Here is a 19,763-nt window from a genome sequence, read left to right on the forward strand (position 1 = left end):
AAACTCCAACTAAGAGCACATGAGCCACTCCCCTAAAGATAAGCAATCTGTCATCTGTGTACATAATGAGGTAAGAACAGATCATGTGGCTGGCTGGCTGTTTTTTTATGCAACACCTTTGATAAATATACATAATGCACTTATTTATGTTCGCACTAAGAAACACTATTTAAAATGCATTAAATGAATTAGTTTGTGCCCTCTAACCTTCATCCTTCACTTGTACATATATAAACGAAGCCACTGTCATTGGCACAAAATATATTTTCAAAAATATAATACAAAATAATGCAACACTACCATATTTCAATCTAAAATGTAGTTTCTTCAGTGGATAAGAATGAGTTAAAAATACAAAACTGGTATGCACATCCCAAACACCCAGATTGGGCTCAGGTGCAGGACATCAAAATAACATAATCACATAATGCAATGCACCTGATGATCTGATCAAAGACCTGATGGTCCAAACGTTGTGCTTTTAATAACTTTATCTTTAGCAGCATGCGGTGTGCGGACTTCACTTTTCTTTTTTTGGTTATATAAAAATAAATCAGTAATCATATAAAATTATATTACATATTTTATAACAAAGTCTTTACAATATTTGTTGTTCTTTACAATCTTGTCTGTGCAGGGTGATTTTCAAAACTATTACAGTAATGACATTCTTTTTTTCCACATTGAAATGATTTCATAATTCAGAACATCTTGGCTCTAGTCATGTTCTTTGTGCAAAATATTAGTTGCTGTTTTTTCCTTTGGTTTTCTACAGCTCTTGAAGTAATTTGTCTCTCCTCGCGTCGGCCGCTGCTCTTGGCTCTGAGAGAGATACAGGGTCTTTGTTCTGATGAACTGTTTCCCGGGGCCGTCCACCCTACACTGCTCCTGAAGTATGCTGCAGCTGTACCCTTCTGTCTTGATCCTCTAGCCACCAGCTGTACAAAGATATCAGCCAGGTCATCCACAGCTGACTCAAAACCCAAGCAAACAATGGCCATCTATTAGTCCTTCATGAACACACACTCCTTCCAGTTGTCAAGTGGGTTTGTGGTTACGCACATACTTCAACTTCACAGTATATAGACAAAATATTGTTGTAATACAGTCATCTGACTATAAGTGGGTTTTTTTTATTTACCTAGTTTTTCCAAAGTGTCAGTGTATAAATGAGCCTGTATAACCACACAACTGCTCAACTAAAATCACTTCATTTAAGACATTTTGTTTTTGACAATTATACTCTTTAAACTTGCTGCATCTTCTGAGATCTTTGTTTTGTGTTTGTGCACTCTTTTATTCTAATACCTCAGTGAACTGAGGAGAGGCATTTCATAGTGGTGTAAAGTTTTGCAACAATGGTCAACTTATACACCTGAAGGTCATTAGAAATGAGGTCATGTTTAACCTTTGGGGGTGGAGGAGGGTAGTGGCAGAGACAAAGTTCCATCAAAGATTCACTGTGGGTGTCTTTCAGAGACCCTCAGATATAAATCAGGCTCAAATCTACTCTAACTGATGTTAAGTAAATGATAGATTTAGTAAAAAGAAGCTCAAACTGAGGAAAATGTTCAACTGTGGCAATAGACTTTATACAAAGCAGTGTCATTGATTTTTAACGATAATGAAAGTGAGGCTGTGAGGGCTATTAATCTCACCAGTGGGTTGAACTGTTATTTAATGTGTTTTTGGATTGTTCTGCTGATGAAACACTGCCAAAATATCTTCCCAAGAAATTTCAGTACACAAAAAAAACATAAGCTGTGGAAAATTATGGAGAATCGAGGAGAATTATACAGCTTTTTACAGCAGATGCCATTAAAAACACGGTATCCCTCACAGCCTCTCTTTCATACCTGTAATAGTGTTGCTCTGAATAAGATCTATGCACACTGCAGATGAATTGCTATAATTTTTGAAAAGTAGAGAAAATTACCAATATAAGAGCTGTAGGGTGAATTTCATATATATATATATATATATATATATATATATATATATATATATATATATATATATATATATATATATAATGGCAGTGAAGAGCTGCACTCTCTGTTTTCTGCTTTTGGATGTGTCACCAGGATGAAGGTGAAGAACAACCGGAGCTTGGGTTACGTTTTTGTGACCTAATTCCTCAATAGATGATGCCATTATAGCTATTTAATTTATGAATGGCTTTATTGTCAGCAACCGGCCATTGAAGGTTGCTTTCTCCTAGAGAGCATGCTGGAAAAATGATAAGAAAACTCTTTCCCGGTAGGCTACAAGAAGAAAAACTTGGGCCTAGTTACAACAAACCACTCAAGATAAGAAAATCCTTAGTTAGAATTATAAATGAATAACCTCTTAACCTAAGAGGTTTGTTGCAACCGCCTGTTGAAACTTATATCCCTGTTGCTATTGAAAAAAAATCTGAAACCAATCCCTACTGATGCATGCTGCTGAAAAAAGAAATCTGACCCTTATCCTGGCTGCAAAAAAGAAAAGAAAAATCCTTCTTGGCTATTTTGCTCAGCATTTTAAAGAGCCCAGTTAAAGAGCTCAGATTTGGGTCTGTTTTTAAGTGTAAACACATGGAAGTGAAGTTGCTGATTCAGCAGGAACCCAGCATGATTTACTGCAGGTAAGTTTGCAGAGATGTTGCGAGCCGCTCTGAAACACCCTGCAATCTAATAAGAGATAGGAACAGAATGACAGTGGGTTTTGGGAATAAGATTCCTTTAAAGTCATAGTTCCTGTCAAGATTTTACAGTTTAAAGACTCTTCACTCTTAGAAGTCCACAAGTTCAGTCATTCTGCGAGTCTGTAATGAGAGTCAGCTGTTGAAGTGTTATAGGATACTTTGCTCAGTCGAATCCATTGTTTTCCGTGCTGTTTCTTTTCTCTTTAATTTTTTTTGCACATTTAAAGAAGTAAATGCTTTTGTAAAACATGTTTAAAGTCGTGTACACTTGAAGGAGATAAAGACTGCAGTCATATCAGTAGCCTAATAAAAGCTGGATTATTTTACATGGACCAGGTTGCAGCCCAGCGGTGTTGAGATCACATGACCGACTTCTAGCGGTGGACAAAGTACACAGCTTCCTTACTTGAGGGAAAGTACAGATACTACTGGTCAAATATTACTCCGTTACAAGTAAAAGTTGTAAGGACCGATTTTTACTTAAGTAAAAGTACAGAAGTACTCGTTTTTAAGTATCAAAAGTAAAAAGTAAATATCAATGCATTGTTTTATTATTGTTGCATGTAGCCTAATATGTATAGTAGCCTACCTTATGCCTCTGAATCTATACCTGCCTACCCCTCAAATCAATATCAAATTTATTTCTAGAACACAGTTCCAGTAGTGAGATTGAATAAGTGCACTCAATAACGTCCACAATGGTAGCCTCAAATATTGCCCTATTTAAAATTTTGGGGCTTTTAGTATGAATATGTTAGCCTTACTGTTATCTATAAGTTAGTGTGCTCCAAAACAATGACAAAAATCGCATTTAGAAGACCAAAGCCAACGTTGAAAATGAAAATCAGGTTGATGTCAGAATCCAACGTCAGATTGACGTTAATCTCCAACATTGGACATTGTATTGTTTTTGAAAATGAAAATCGGTTCGACGTCAACCCGACTTTCATTTCCAACAAACGTCAATCCGACGTCGGGTTCTGACGTGAAGCCGACTTTCATTTCCAACCAAAATGCAACCCCTTGCAACCAAAATCATCCCGACTGACGTTACTACTTTCTACTCAAGGACCTTGACAGAAATGTAGTGGAGTAAAAAGTATGATATTTGTCTTTCAAATGTTGTGAAGTTAAAGTAAAAAGTTTACAGAAAAAATAATACTCAAGTACAGATAGGCTACTCAAAAAGTGTACTTAAGTACAGTACTCAAGTAAATGCACTTTGTTACTGTCCACCTCTGCCAGCTTCATCACTGAACCCCACTATTTTCAAAACTTTTGATTTTGGAACAAATTGATTATGGCTGATCGTGAAAAGTGCATTTCAGAAACCAGCACAACATAAACAATACAATTGCTGAGTGCATCTTTAATCACATCCTTTTCCAAATGTTGGGAAAGTTTTCATCATTTTTAAATCGATTCGACAAGATTGTTTATACCTTTTGCTAAATATAGGCCATTCCAGGATGACACAAGTTTAGGAAGCAAGTTATTAGATTCACCAACATGTTCTTTTTTCGAAATTGTTGTCCTTATCCCTGAAGCATGTTTTATTAGATTGTGCTGGGTTTCATACAGTGAGACACCTTTTTTATTCAGTCAACACTTTGGAAGGCATTTTATTTATTTTTAAAAAATGTTACACAACATTTACAAACCAAATATAATTTTAGAAAAATAGATTTTAAAAATCTGATATAGTTTACCATTTTTAAATGAAAATAGTCAGAAGCTAGCATGGCATTAAAAGAAACAGACAAACCACAGCAATTAATCTGATTTCAATGTAAATCAAACTTTATTTAAAATAAAACACATGATGGTACCAAAATGTGACTTTATTAACCCTTTTTGCATAGATTTTGGAGGATAGCATCACACTAAATTCAACTATGACTTATTTTACCTTATAGGTGACAACAAAACAATGAGCCATGAAAGGCTGTACATTACAGTAATATTCCAAGTGTAAAGGACATTCTTAGCCATGATAAACACACACACACACACACACACACAAAAAACGGAGTGTCTTAAAGCCCATTTCCTATGGTAAAATCATTGTAATGCAGAACTCAAATTGCTTATTGCTTTTACAACACATCTGCAACAGTAATATATTAAAAGACATCAGTGTTCAATAAAGTTCACATCAACAACAAATTATTAATTATAGCTCATAACACATTACAGTCGCCATTAATTTTAGTCCAGACCATGCAATCTTTTATTCATATAATTCCAGTTATCATCATCACACTGCAGGAAAATTGGAGATATTAGATCTTATAAACCTGATGATATCTTGTTTTGTAATACTTCGAATTTTCTTAATGTAAGAATGAATGTATTTTGAAAGAAAAAATACTAACACTTTCAATAAGCACTTATGACACATTACCCAACAGGTTACAGAAAGAAAAGAAAAAAAGAACAAAGAACCTTTGAAAAACCAGTTGAATTGCACCCCCTTACATTTGACATGAGACGTAAACAAAGACTCTTTTTTCAATAAAATTTGTTCATCCCTTTACAGAAAAACACTGAGAAAAAAAAAAAAAAACTTTTTCTTTTTGCCAATTATGCATGTTGGAAGAAACAGAGAGGATTTCACAAATTGTACCAGCTGAAAGCAGTTCCTTCATGCATTGGTGAGAAACACAGAGAGGCACTATCGACTGAGATCATCCTTCAGTTTGCTCTCCAGAATGTCTTGAATTTTACTGAGGTTCTCTTCTTGTTGACCCAGTGCTTCAAGTATGATTCCCATGGGTGATTTCTTGAGTCCAGCGCTCTCCATCTTATTCTCCAGTTTGTTTTTCATGTTCCGTAGGCGAAGCGATGCATGTGCAAAAATCACTGAAACGAAAAATGACAGAGCACTTTAAACCTCCAGATGCAAGGTGGCATGTCAAAAACTTTTAAATGACATAGTTTGTAATAAACTGCTATGTTATGATTTTTTTTCTTTTCAAGACTTAGGCATGCCTAATGCATTCCATCTAATTTCTTAGATTTATTTTTTTTCCTCCTTTCATTTTCGCTAACAATAGATCTATGGTAATGATACATTTCTTAAGAAACTTACACAGAAGTGGGAGTTTGATTCCAAGCAGGAATACCATAACTCCACCGAAGAGTGACATAAGGAAGTAGCTCACGACCATCACCAGGAAAACAAACAAGGTAGGGTTCTCCTTCTTGAAATTTTTAATGATTGCCTTGTTCTCCCCTGCCCACACAGAGCCAATGAAGACAGAAGTGACCACTACTGCACCTGTGACCATGCTCACGGGGTTCATCAACCTGTGGACAGAGGATTGAACGGTGACAGGACGTTATTGAGGCCAAAATTGTGGTGTTCAGTTGTGTTATTTTCAGTTCAGTTACTTTTTCAACTAATGCTTCAATGTCTTCTTAAAAATAAGCATTGTAGGCCTACACATTTAATATTCCCTTAGTTCTCACAAAAAGCTCAATTGCATTTGTCCTGCCTTCTAGCTTTGTGAGAATACAAGCATGTGTCAATGGTGACACCTAATGGCTATAAAGTGTAAACACAAAATATTGCTAACAAAAGGAGGCATTTCCATGTTGGTCTGAAAATAAATAAAACAACGAATAAACTTGTCAGTTAAATAATAAACTGAACTTTAAAATATGAAAATAAACATCCACTTTATGACTGTGAAATGAGTATCTACATTGTTAAATAATGTCATTTGCTCATGGTCAGTGTCATGTGATTACACCTTAAATATTGTTCAGTCTTAGCAACTAGTTATAATATTAGAGCCAAACCATAATCTCCCAGACATTACACTGGCATTCATCCTACAAACACAGCTGCCCACATATCAGTAACAATCCACGAACTATATTTAGGAAGAAATTACTTCATGTTCTAATTTGGACAGAAAAAAAAAAAAAAAAAAAAAACTTTTTAAAGTTTAACGAATTAACGTAGCTTATTTTTTTTCAGCACAACATGAAATTTCCTTTCAAAAAGTACAGTAACGTAGTGTACCAAGGTATAACGGTGGTTTCAAATTATAATATCAAGGGACTGAAAGATTGCAAATTTCATGTAGCATATGTTATCTCCAAGATGGCACATATCCAAACAAAAATCGGTATTATCATAGCAGGCTACCATTTTTAAAACGCATTTAAAGTCAAGTTTATCAGAACATAAGTTACATGCATGTATGCTCATTTAAAGCTGAATTTACAGTTTTAACAGTGGGTATAACTTCTCGCGATACTTTCTGTAATGCGATATTTGTTGATATGTCCAAGACACGTTAGAATTAAATGCTTGAAATAGTTATGATAGTCTAATAGTTAGAAATCTCTGTTTACAGTTAAATACCATATTGTGAATGCATGATCAAATTAACCAATAAGACAACTGGACTTACCCTACAAGCATGAATACAATGATTGCCACCACCAGATAGTTTGTTTGATAATAGAGGAGGTTGCTGACCACTCTGTTGTTCCATTTTGCCAAATCTCGCGTGTCTGGTTTGGCGAAGCGCTCCGAGCCTGGATAGAAATCATCCCAGCCTCTCAAAGGGGCGATCTCCACTTTAGCCATTAAAACCGAATAACACCGGATACACTGGCAGCTGCTCACAGCTTATGCACTTCCTCACTCTCGCGATGCGCTTTGGCTTTAAATGGGCGGTTACTTCAAATGTAAACAAACCATCATGTTTGAATTTAGGACTTAATGCAATCATCAGACATTGATTTTTATTGTCATGCTCATCGCATACAGTTTACGGTTATTTATTGCCTGATTTAATTAGCTAGTAACCTGTTCAATTCGTGAACGAACGATTCTCTTGAGTCGGATCTTTTAAGTTAAATGAAGAATTTGAACTAAGTCTGAACCAGGAATCTTTAGTTTCGTAATAAACCGAGAAACCACGAGTGAGCGAGCACAAGATAACAATTTGTGGTGTAACGTTATTGATTTAAAGTCTCTGTTCATCGTTCAACAAAAAAAGCCGCTAATACTGATGAAAAGAAAATGGTTTCACAAGGGTTACCTCCTGATAATCTCCTTATGGTGACAGCTTTTCTTTTTTTTTTTTAAATTGCTTTAGATGTTTCTGTTAATTACTTTATTTTTTAGTAGACTATCCCTGATCTTGTTTGCAAATATATGTTAGTGCCTGCCTTGCTTCAATTCAAGTGTCTTAACTTGTTATCTTAAGTGATCTTTGATGTATCCCCTGTTAACTTTATATGCTCAATACAAAGTTAAGTTAAACTATTTTTTTTTTGTGTGTGTGGTGAACCTGGGACTTGACTGATAAACATGAATAAACACAATTTTATTAAAACATTCAAAAAAAATATTTTATAAAACTAAAGACAGCATGTTGAAAAATATTGTTCATATATTGAACAATAATATTATAATAATATTGTTCATACTGATATGTTCATTGAGCATGAAAAAAAGCAAATAAACCATTTTCATTGGTTGGTAGTTTCATGACGTATATATTCCGGAAATGTTGTGTAGCATGACCACGCCCCCTTACGAATATCTGCCATGGCTGCCTGCGGTGGAAGTAAAACTACCGATATGCTAAAATAGCATCTGTTGTTTTCCTCAGGTGAATAAATATGAAGTATTTTATGTTACGTTTGATAGATTTATTGTTCCCTTTAGTAACTGACTTTGTTGTCTTTAGGTTCACCGATGTGGGCTAAATTATTTCTTAGCCCCAGGTTTATCAACCGAGTTCATCTCACGTGGAGTCACAGATCATTGATCACAATGCAACTGAAAACTAAAGAGTTCGAGTCTCTATTTACCGACGGGCTCGTTGGCCTTGCTGGTAAGCTCACTTTATCTTACGCCATCATCACCCTTTCTTTCTTTTCTTTTTTTTAAACTGCAGTGGTGGTACAGTTATGATATGCCCACTTTACCATTCTCACTTTGATATAACGTTACACAGTACTAGCGAGAAGTTTGGACACTCCTACTCATTCTCTGTTAATAGTATTTTCACATTTTAGAATGATAAAGTCACCAAAACAAAACTATTTTGCATGTTATAAGGTACATTCAGTCAGGGGTCACATGTCAAAACTTTTGAATGGTTACCATTTTCATGTTCAATGCTGTTTACTTTTCCTCCTTACCAAGGAACATGTCAAAAAACATTGTATTTATTATTTACAATATATAGAAATATTTGAAAAGAACCAGTTTGAGCTGAGGATTGCAGGAGGGGCGGTGCGGGACCTTCTGTCAGGAAACCGGCCCGAAGATGTAGATTTTGCCACCACAGCCACTCCAGAGGAAATGAAGAGCATGTTCCAGACAGCAGGAGTCAGGATGATAAACAATAAAGGAGAGAAACACGGGACCATTACTGCCAGGGTAAGGTGAAGAATTTTATATATATATATTCCTCAAACATTTTACGTCTTTCTAAACCTCTTACACAGTTATTAAATTTTTGTAGTGGGTTTAGGTGATCTATTTTGGTTTGTGAGAATTTTCCACATAATGTCGAAGTTATGACTACAAACTGAAACATGCCACTTTATACATTATATAGCTTCACAACGAGAACTTTGAAGTGACCACTTTGCGAGTGGATGTGCAGACGGATGGGCGGCACGCAGAGGTGGAGTTTACCACTGACTGGCAGAAGGATGCAGAGCGCAGAGATCTCACCATCAACTCCATGTTTCTTGGTAAAACAGAAGGACTTCCTAACGAGACATTTCACCTGAATGAGCCTCGCAATTTAATGAATGGATTTCTCATTAATTTGATGTTGACTTTCACAGGATTTGGAATCATTAACATTATGTTTTACAGGGCTGGATGGGACTCTATATGATTATTTCAAAGGATATGAGGACCTCAAGAACAGGAAAGTAAGGTTTGTCGGCAGTGCCTCACTACGGATCCAAGAGGACTACCTTCGAATTTTGAGATATTTCAGGTAATTATGCACCGTTACAGTATTTTGACCGAAAGTAGCTAGAACAAAATACATGTTTGGAATGACATGAAGGTGAATAAATTATGATAGAGTTTATCTTTAAATCTTCGGTCTTTGTTCTGTAGATTCTATGGGCGAGTGGCAGCCGAGCCTGGGCAACATGAACCTGAGACTCTGGAGGCAATAAGAGAGAATGCCAAAGGATTGGCTGTTATCTCAGGTGAGAGGATCTGGGTGGAGCTGAAGAAGATGCTGGTTGGAAACCATGCTGGTCACCTGCTGGAGCTTGTCTATGAGTCAGGCCTAGCCCAGTACACAGGTGAGAAACTGAGAAATAGAGAGATTTGTTAGGAATTGTGTAAACTTAATTTTATTTTGTTAATATAATCAGATTTTGATTTTGATGGCAGCAGAACATCTTTCCTTTTATTTACACTTTTTAATAGTTTGGAGTTGAGGATACTAATTGTTGCAGTTTTGCAAGTGGATTTTTTTGCCCAATCTCACCTGTCACAAGACTGCTCAACAGTCCATGGTCTTCATTCTCCTTTTCATGATGGGTCATACATTTTCAATAAGAGGCAGATCTGGACTGCAGGCAGTCGAGCACAACCCTTCTACAGTGTAGAGTGTCTAGAAACCACTCTGTTGTAGCACATGCTGAATGAGGCCTTGCATTGTCTTGCTTCCCAGGAAAGATGTCATCTTGATGCCATTAAATGTCTCTGCACAATCCCAATATATGCCTCCACGTCAGTGGTACCTTCACACACATGCAAGTCATTTGCACTGATGCACCCCCAGATGTTTGCTTTTGTACCTGCTGATGAAAGTCTGAATGGTTCCTTTCATCATTGGGACTGAGAACTCAATGTCCATTTTTCCCAAAAACAAGCTGAAACGTGGATTCATCTGACCGCAGTACACATTTCCACTGTGTTTTGGATCATCAGAGATGAGCTCGGGCCCAGATAACTCGTCGGCATCTCTGCATAGAACTGATGTATTGATTTCTCCTTGCATAACAGAGATTCAAGTGGCATTACTTGATGCAGCGTCAGACTGTGTTAAGTGAAAACGGTTTTCCAAAGAACTCCCAAGCCCATGTGGCTGTATTAAACAGAGTAGCATGATGGTTTCTCATGCAATGCCATCTGGGGGCTCAAAGGTCATGCACATTCAACAGCGGTTTCCTGCCTTGCCCTACATGTACTAAGATTTCCCTGGATTCCCTAAGTCTTTTCACAATATTATGTATGGTAGATGGTGAAAGACCTAAATTCTTTGCAGTCTTGCATTGAGAAATGTGATTTTTGAATTGTTTGACAATTTTCTCATGATATTTGGCACAAAGTGATGAGCCATGACCTATCTTTGCAAAGACTAAGAAGCTCCTTTTACACTCAGTCACGATACCCTCACCTATTACAAATTCACTTAGTTATTGTGGACCGTTTCAAAAGAGAACACCCACTTGGATTTTCTATAAGCTTTCCACTTTTATTTTGCCTCTGTCCCAAGTCTAGTCTAGTGTCTAGCTGCCATCAAAATAAAAAATATATATATTTAGAAAATACAATAGATTAATATATACAAATTTTAAATATTTTTTTTGCAAATATTCTGACTTACTGTGTGTTTCCCTGCAGGTCTTCCAGCAGATGGCAGTGTTGGAGAGATGAAGCAGGTCTGGCAGAGGGCTCACAACAGCTCTCCTAAACCCATGACTATCCTGGCTGCTCTGTTCCGAAGCCAGGAGGATGTGGAGAAACTGGATCTGCGACTGAAGCTGTCCAGAGAAGAGAAAAACCTGGGCCTCTTCCTGGTCAAACACAGACGAGATCTCGTTAAGGGACAGGATCAACACGACAGCATGAAACCGTACACAGATTTCATAATTGATGTATGTACATTTCCTCCCTGGGCTCCCTCTCTAATGTTTACTACAGCAAAAATCTGTTGTTATACATTGATTTAATTAATTTAAAGCATTTTTACATTAAAAAAATGTATGTGTCAATCAAACAGTAGGAAGACACACTTTATCGCCATAATCATTGACTCATTCTAAAAAATTATATGGATTTTTTCAAAGGCCCAGTGATATTCTGCTTACTACAGTTTTACTTGTGTATTTCATTTCAGATTTTTTATACATTAATTGTTTTGTTATACTATTATATTATTCATTAATATTTTTAATTAGCTTTTAATTTTTAGTAATTTTTTATATTATTTCTATTTAGTTTTGTGTTTGTTTTAGTAATTTTAGTGATCATTTATATATATATATATATATATATATATATATATATATATATATATATATATATATATATTATATATTTATATTATTTTTTATTTTATTTTATTTTTTATATATAAATGTATTTATTTTAAGGATTTTTCATAGCTTTAGTTAACAATAACAATGCTTTTTTCCCCTCATCTTTATTTCCACATTATATAGTTTTTACTTATTAAAAAAAAACAAAAAAAAAAAACATATATATTATATATTTTTATATCATGGTCTGTCTGAATACTCTATTCTGATTGGCTGGAAGGTGTGTAATAAAACCATTTAATGCTCAGGAAGTTCCAAGTCCGTTTAATCACCGGTCTATATTAATGCGCTGTTTTCATTGAAGCGCACACACACATACAGAACGTCACTCGCACACAGAGAGTGGAGATCACGCTGCACACACAGAAACATTCAGGAGCACAGAAACTTATCAACGCTGCCCGTGACTTTTATTAATAAAATAGCTTGGCTACTGAATTGCTTCATTATATTTCTCAGCTGGCATCGCTATTCTGAAGTAATTAAACTCACAGCTTCATTGTTAATAGAGAGAGAGACACTGAACAGACGCATGTACGCAACCTCCTCTTTTGATAATTAATTCAAATAAATGCTGTAATTCATTCAAATAAATGTAATCTTATGCACTACTTTACCTCTGTGTCTGATTCAAAGCAGGCAGAATGCTAGATTTAACGAGCTGTAATTGATGGAAATAACAATCAATTTTACCCTTCCAGTCAAATATTGAGCTTCAAACATCAATAACAGCTTTAAGCTTTGCTTCGGGCGGTTATTTGCCTCCACAAAATCAAGTAATGGACAGCTAGCCATGTATTATCCCTTACATTATAAATATATCTTTTTATTTTTTCATTGCAGTCTCGAGAGCCAGACTCGCAGAGTAAAGTACTGGAGCTTCTGAAGTATCAAGGAGAAAAGAAACTTTTAGATGAGCTGAGAAGGTGGTCCATCCCCCGCTTCCCAGTGAATGGGCATGACCTACGCAAGCTGGGCATTACCTCGGGTAAAGAGATTGGCACCATCCTTCAGGAGCTCAGGGACATGTGGAAGAAGAGCCGCTATCAGATGAGCAAAGAGGAACTTCTGGCCACCCTCAGCAGATCCTAATGTCAGAAAAGGAAATGCAATAGTGTCAGAAGTGCTACTGTCTCTGCATGCATGTTCAATAATGCATTATGAGTCTGTGTACAGAAGGTGCACCTCCATAGTGTCAACGAAGAGTGTGTTGGAGGGACCATCAGGTCTGTATGGGGCACTTATAAACGCTTTTTATTTTGTCCTGTGGCTTTGCAGATACAATGCTACCAAAAGCTGAGGAATATCTATGGCTGCTATCTTTGGAATTTGTAATGGCTATGTTTTCGGGATGCAGAAAATGTCTTGGAGTATCAAAGCGAACATCGTGAGATTTAGAATGCTAAACATCATAAACACTTCCCTATCATTTTCCTTTTATAAATGGTGATTTACTTTGACATAATATCATTAATTTATTCATTAATATAATTGGGTTGAACAAGGATGCATCTAAATTGAATGACACAATACAATTTAATTTTGAATTTGTTTTTTGATGTGGGATTTGTCCCTTTCAAGAAGAGTGACGTGGTGTAATTATTATAGTAAAGGAAGTAATTTAGCTCTCCTGCAGAGATGACATCTTCTCATATATGAAGCCGTAGCCATGGTTTCGTTTTGAGGAAAAATTATATTCCTTTTGTCAACAGTTCATAGTTATTAGATGGTTATGTAACCAACTCTCCAGGTGTTTACTTTGAAATAAAGTAGCACACATTACGTATTACAGTGTCGTGGCGTCTTGCTTTAAGTCCAATGGATGGTAATCTGTAATGGTTTGATATATATATATATTTTTTTAAACCACAATACTTAACGCACAATAAGCTTTCGTGACTCCGTAACACAGCAACCTATAGTCCAAAATCTCTACCGGTTGACAAATTTCTGCCGGTTAATCGTGTCTACCGGTATATCTGTGTTGGGATCAATTTGACCCCTATTCAAATTTCTACAGCTTGAAACACTGGTTAAACTATTTTTGAAATGTAGTGAATGTTTTTCATTTAGGGTCATGAATATGCATGCAAAGTTACACCCTAGATGTGTTTTGGAAAGGCCTCACAAATTTGACCCCCCACAGAAAAAAATATCAACACTTTAAAAAACAGCAAACCAGAAAAACTTTATTGTAGCTTGTCAAAGTTTACTCGAAATTGAAGATTGATTTTCACAGTCAAATTATGTTTTTAATTTATTATATTACAGACAAAGTTTGTTTTTGGTTATTAGTTGTTTTGGATCTCAATTACTAGACTGAAAAACCCATTTTACCAGTGCAAGGGTTTGAGAATCATGCATAACAAAAAGGTATGATGATATTGATTAAGAAGGCTACTATTTATACTTGTAGTTATTTGCACCTTCCATAAAGTCGTCTTTATTTATTTTGTATTTATGCAGCAGAAATTTTACCCTAAACACAATAGAAATAATACAATATAAATAAATGGGAATTATTACATTTCTCACATATTTTATATGGTTTAGTCTCTGGAGGTTTTTTGTTTTTACATGAATCTGTACTGTTTTTCAGTGATATTTTTTGGCAAACTGCATGGAAACCAAGAGTCGAATCAGAGTTGATATATTTTCAAGACTTATTTATAAAGTGAAACTGTCTAAGAGTGAGTGTCTTTGTCTAAAAAACTCATACTTCATATTTTCAACATGTAGGTTTCTGAATGCCATTTTGTGTGCCATCATGAGTAGTTTTGAATGAAGGTGAAGGACCCACCCGCCATCCAGCAGACCCACGTATAAAACCAAGTCTTCACTCACGCGCACACACTAAAGATGCGCAGACGCGTGAATATACTGACAGTCTTGTGTGCACAGGGTTAGTTGGACTGCAGGTTCTGAACTTTAATTATTTTTAAGACTCTACAAATATTAAGATAATGTCTCTCTTCACATTAAACTTAAGCAATTTAACTTTGGAGATGGAAGTCACCGGAAATGAACCCCGGAACGAGCGTTTGGCTCAAATCGAGATCGCGGTGCTGAGCGTCATCTTTCTCTGCGCATCAACTCTGAACTTCGGTCTGCTGCTGGTTCTGTGGAGGAAGAGACAGCAGGTGTCCAGGATGCGTGTGTTTGTGACCCATCTCTGCTTGGCAGACCTGATGGTCGCTTTCTTCCAGGTGTGCCCTCAGCTGATGTGGGACATAACTGACCGTTTCATCGGTCCTGACCTCGTATGTCGTTTGGTCAAGTATCTACAGATCGTCGGCATGTTCGCCTCCACTTACATGATAGTTGTGATGACGGTGGACCGTTATCAGGCGATCTGCAACCCCATGGTGACTTTCCAGAGGAGGCGCGCGCGCTGGAACCTGCCCGTGTGCGTCGCGTGGCTTGTGTCGTTTGTCTTCAGCGTCCCGCAACTGTTTATTTTCTCCAGGGTTCAAATCGCCCCGGGTGTCTACGACTGCTGGGCAGAGTTTATTCAGCCGTGGGGACCGAAAGCGTACGTGACGTGGACGACACTGGTGATATTTCTGGTGCCCATCGTAACTGTGACGGTGTGCCAGGTGCGCATCTGCCGCGCGCTCCAGATCAACCTGTACCTGAAGACGCTGCAGCAACAGCAACAGCAGCCGCAGGAAGGTGATGGACACCCGAACTCTCTTTCCTCCAGGGCCAGCAACGTGGTGTTTGTGTCCAAGTCTCGGATTAAGACCGTGAAGATGACAGTGGTGATCGTGCTCGCCTACGCCGTGTGCTGGGCTCCGTTCTTCACCGTGCAGCTGTGGTCTGTGTGGGACGCCGACGCTCCGACTGAGAGTAAGAGAAATCTATCTATCTATCTATCTATCTATCTATCTATCTATCTATCTATCTATCTATCTATCTATCTTAAAATTCAGCTTTGCCATCAAAGAAATTAATATTTTAAAATATATTAAAATAAAAATATAACAATGGTAGGCTATTTCACAATATTAGCCAAATGTTTTTAATAACATTTATAGACTTTATTATATTATCAATACATTTCACGTTTATTTAATAGCACTTTTCACAATACAGATCGTATTGCAATACAGATCGTCTCAAAGCAATTTTACATAATTTAATTTTGTCCATATAAAATATAGAGTTCAAAGGTAATACAAATCATGTAGTTAGCTAACATCATGTACATATTAAGCAGAAACAATGAGCTCATTAAAGGAATTATTAGTTGTGATCGTAATGATTACAATATATAGAACATTTGGCAGATTCAGAGTGGGCATCATCTGAATATAATGACATGATATTTTGATTTCTCACATTAAAATTGTTTAAATTTGTGGAGATACTTACGGAGATGTCACCACTTGTAACTTTTTAATTGGTTTAGGAAGATGTTCCAACTTACCCCATACACTCCACACTCTCCCCTACATGTAACACACAGCACTGCTAAATCATGTTTAAGGGCATTTATTGAGAATGTTATCCAATGTAATTTCTTGTATCTAACCAATAATATTATCAATTTTATTTTTCAGCTGCAATCTTCACCATCCTCATGTTGCTAGCCAGTCTGAACAGTGTTGCCAATCCATGCATCTACCTGCTTTTCACTGTGAAGTTCCCCACACTGTTGGGAACTCTCCTGTGCATGAAACACACAGACATGAAGGTGCCGCTGCCTGAGGAGACTATGATGGTCAGCTCTCTGTTTTTGAGCTTTAAAAACTCTGACACACAGTGAAAAAGAAACAACACTAACAAATATGTTGTTCATTGGACAAACATGATTTTGGACATTATTAGTATTCTTTGAAGTACCATGTAAATTGTACATTAATGTGCTGAGTGTTCAGTAAATATCAAAGTACCATGATTTTACCATCTGACACCATCACTGTACCATAGTACTAGCACAGTACAATTATGTAAAGAAAAAAATGAAACCCACTAGACTCATTGTGGAGTCTCCACGTACTGAAGCATTTCAAACAATGTTTAACTACAATTTCACCCCCACTTACCTTTCCCTCCTTTTATCATTTCTTTTAACTGTACATAACAAGCAGGAAAATAAATTGCTCACAGTGTGTGCTGTCCTGATCACAATCAAAATAATGTACAAAATATAGTGTCTTTAAATATCGAGAAAAACATCTATTAGACTATTAGTGTGGTGGGTGATGTTATGAAAATGCCTGTACAGTACATTCTCACTGTTGTCAATAAAGTGCTTTGAAAAATGAAATATTTGGGATTGAAATCAGTTCTAACATGAGGTATACATGATATGGTCATTTTTAAAAAGGTAAGTATGTTTTACATTAAGCCTCAATGTAGACTAACAAAAGAAATGTGTGGAGAGAAACAAAGGTATGACTAACAGGTTAGAGTTTGAATAAAAGTGCATGAATAACTATTTCAGCTGATAAGACTATTTTGACTATGTGTGGTCTGACCCTCAAATTAAAGTATGAGTATAAAGGGCATAAAAATAATGATTTGCACGGATAAATAATTTATACTAAATACTGCAATATCCAATAACAAAGAATTGTCTATTTTGATTTCATGATGACTTTAAAAAGAGCATGAACAAATAACGGTATTATTTCAGCTGGTAAGAGTATTTGACTGTGTGGTCTGACCCCTTTAATTAAAGTTTTAACCCCCGTCCCCAAAGGAAGACAAATCAAAGAGTTGTGTTGTCTAATTCACATATATATATATATATAAAGTAAGAGTTTACCAACCACCAAAGTTTGCCACACAAATTGGTCATATTGGTCAACTGAGTCCATACAATACAATTAAAAAATTTGGGGTTAGTAAGATTTTTTCAATCTTTTGTTTGATCATGAAAAGTAATATTGTGAAATATTATTTCAATTTAAAAGAACAGTTTTCTATCTGAAAATATTTTTTAATATGTCATTTATTCTTATGATGACAAAGCTGAATTTTCAGCATCATTCAGTCTTCAGTGTCACAAGATCTTTCAGAAATCATTCTAATATGCTGATTTGGTGCTCAAGAAACATTTACTATTATATTCAATGTTGAAAACAGTGCTGCTTAATATTTCTGTGGAAAACGTGATACTAGGATTCTTTGATGAAAAGTAAGTTCAAAAGAACAGAACAGAAAATAACATACTTTTCTTGAAATAGAAATCTTTTGTACTATAAATGTCTTAACTGTCACTTTTGATCAATTTAATGTGTTTTTGCTGAATAAAAGTAATAGTTCCTTTCAGAAAAATAAGTCTTATTTACTCAAACATTGGAACTGTAAAGTATTTTCACCTGGCATGAAGACCCCTTCTTTTACTTCTGTCCATAGCATACAATTATAATAATACAATATTGTTGGACAAGGCAGACATATATATAAAAGAAATGATATGAGGATCATGGTGCACAGCCATTTTCATTGTTGGTTTGAATCAACTTTGACTAACTGTGGAGTGCTTTTGAAAAAATATTAAGTGGTCAAATGTCAGAAGCATATGACAAACAGCGTATGCTTTACTCCCGGGCAATTGATTGAAGTGGTACCGTGCAATGGTAAGGAGCAGTATGTTCTTTTTCTGACTTTGGGTAAAGTTCTTGACATTGGTGCATATAAACCAAGACACACTTAACAATCATGACTGATTTATTGCCCTTTTAATGCTCCATGTCCAATAATGTCTACATCAAACGAATTGAACATAAAAAGCATTCTAGAAACCAGCCTAATGACAGACGTGCTCCTGACCTAAATATCAATGTAAATACTGTATAGGTAAAAACAACTAGCCTAATTATAGCTGGGTTTCCCAAAACATCACAAATAATTCTCTTTTAAGATTTATGGTAGATTATGCTATTAGGTAAATAGGCTATATTTTCTCAGCATAAAATGTATACGATATGCTAAAATATTGTTTTATTTGTCTGACTCAACCCAAGCCAATAGGGTTGAACCAATTGATAGAACCAATCAAATGGTAGAACCAATCTGTTCTCCTTAAAACGCATGGCCATGAACTACTACGAATACACTTGACTTGCTGCATATTGTTTAATTTTGGGACACTCTTGGGATGAGAATGCAAAAATGAAAACGATTCTTTGAACGTAATGGTCTAAATAGCCGTAAGTGGAGCCGTGTTAATTTACAAAGGGTTCAATTGATCGTACTATTAAACAACAATGGTTTATAGTCGAATTGAATTCATTTTATAATTGAGGAACAGTTACTGAACGGATTTGAATAGACATAAACGGACTTCACCTGAACAATGACACCATTGTCTTTTTAGAGCTCTGTTAAAGCAGTGAACTGTTTGCATCAATGAATCATTATTTTCCTGTTTATCACTGTAAAGCTGCTTTGAAATCTATATTGTATAAAGCGCTATATAAATAAAGGTGACATGAATTGACTTGATTGGAAATGTGCCATAGAGATTAAAGTACAATTTACGTGCTACTAATGGTAGTGTTTTCGGAAACAGCTAGTTTGTACTTTACAGTAACGTGTACTTATAAAAGTATTCGCTGTCTCCAGTTCACTCATACTGCACTCTTCACAAAGATGAAATGTAATGTTGCATTGTGGGAAACAGTATCTCATGCAGTGTCCTCAGTTACATCAGATTTCAGCAAATGTAATAGGTAATCCGGGAATTCCATGCATACAGAAAATTCACATACTATTCACAGTATACACATTG

General features: G+C 36.0%; 3 protein-coding genes across 4 annotated transcripts; 2 read left to right on the forward strand and 1 right to left on the reverse strand.

Moving 5' to 3' along the window:
- Positions 1-4,463: 4,463 nt before the first annotated feature.
- Positions 4,464-7,360, reverse strand: arl6ip5a (ADP-ribosylation factor-like 6 interacting protein 5a). Its single transcript, XM_084128708.1, has 3 exons — positions 7,111-7,360; positions 5,778-5,995; positions 4,464-5,548 (listed from the first exon to the last, which is right to left on the reverse strand). Exons 1-3 carry the CDS (start codon positions 7,287-7,289, stop codon positions 5,361-5,363), a joined length of 585 nt encoding a protein of 194 aa, XP_083984834.1. The 5' UTR covers positions 7,290-7,360; the 3' UTR covers positions 4,464-5,360.
- A 50-nt stretch (positions 7,361-7,410) lies between these two features.
- Positions 7,411-13,805, forward strand: trnt1 (tRNA nucleotidyl transferase, CCA-adding, 1). Its single transcript, XM_084128705.1, has 9 exons — positions 7,411-7,766; positions 8,194-8,322; positions 8,401-8,547; positions 8,905-9,098; positions 9,280-9,418; positions 9,546-9,672; positions 9,798-9,991; positions 11,322-11,575; positions 12,863-13,805. Exons 3-9 carry the CDS (start codon positions 8,409-8,411, stop codon positions 13,109-13,111), a joined length of 1,296 nt encoding a protein of 431 aa, XP_083984831.1. The 5' UTR covers positions 7,411-7,766; positions 8,194-8,322; positions 8,401-8,408; the 3' UTR covers positions 13,112-13,805.
- A 994-nt stretch (positions 13,806-14,799) lies between these two features.
- On the forward strand, positions 14,800-17,281 carry avpr2b.1 (arginine vasopressin receptor 2b, tandem duplicate, 1). 2 transcript variants are annotated; one of them, XM_084128707.1, is made up of 3 exons: positions 14,800-14,921; positions 15,009-15,868; positions 16,582-17,281. In XM_084128707.1, exons 2-3 carry the CDS (start codon positions 15,025-15,027, stop codon positions 16,785-16,787), a joined length of 1,050 nt encoding a protein of 349 aa, XP_083984833.1. In that variant the 5' UTR covers positions 14,800-14,921; positions 15,009-15,024; the 3' UTR covers positions 16,788-17,281. The 2 variants fall into 2 exon arrangements, with proteins under 2 accessions (XP_083984833.1, XP_083984832.1); XM_084128706.1 differs by having other exon boundaries at positions 14,859-15,868.
- The last annotated feature ends 2,482 nt before the right edge of the window (positions 17,282-19,763 follow it).

This window comes from Abramis brama, assembly GCF_963993115.1.
Source record: "Abramis brama genome assembly, chromosome: 11".
Lineage (NCBI taxonomy): Eukaryota > Metazoa > Chordata > Actinopteri > Cypriniformes > Leuciscidae > Abramis > Abramis brama.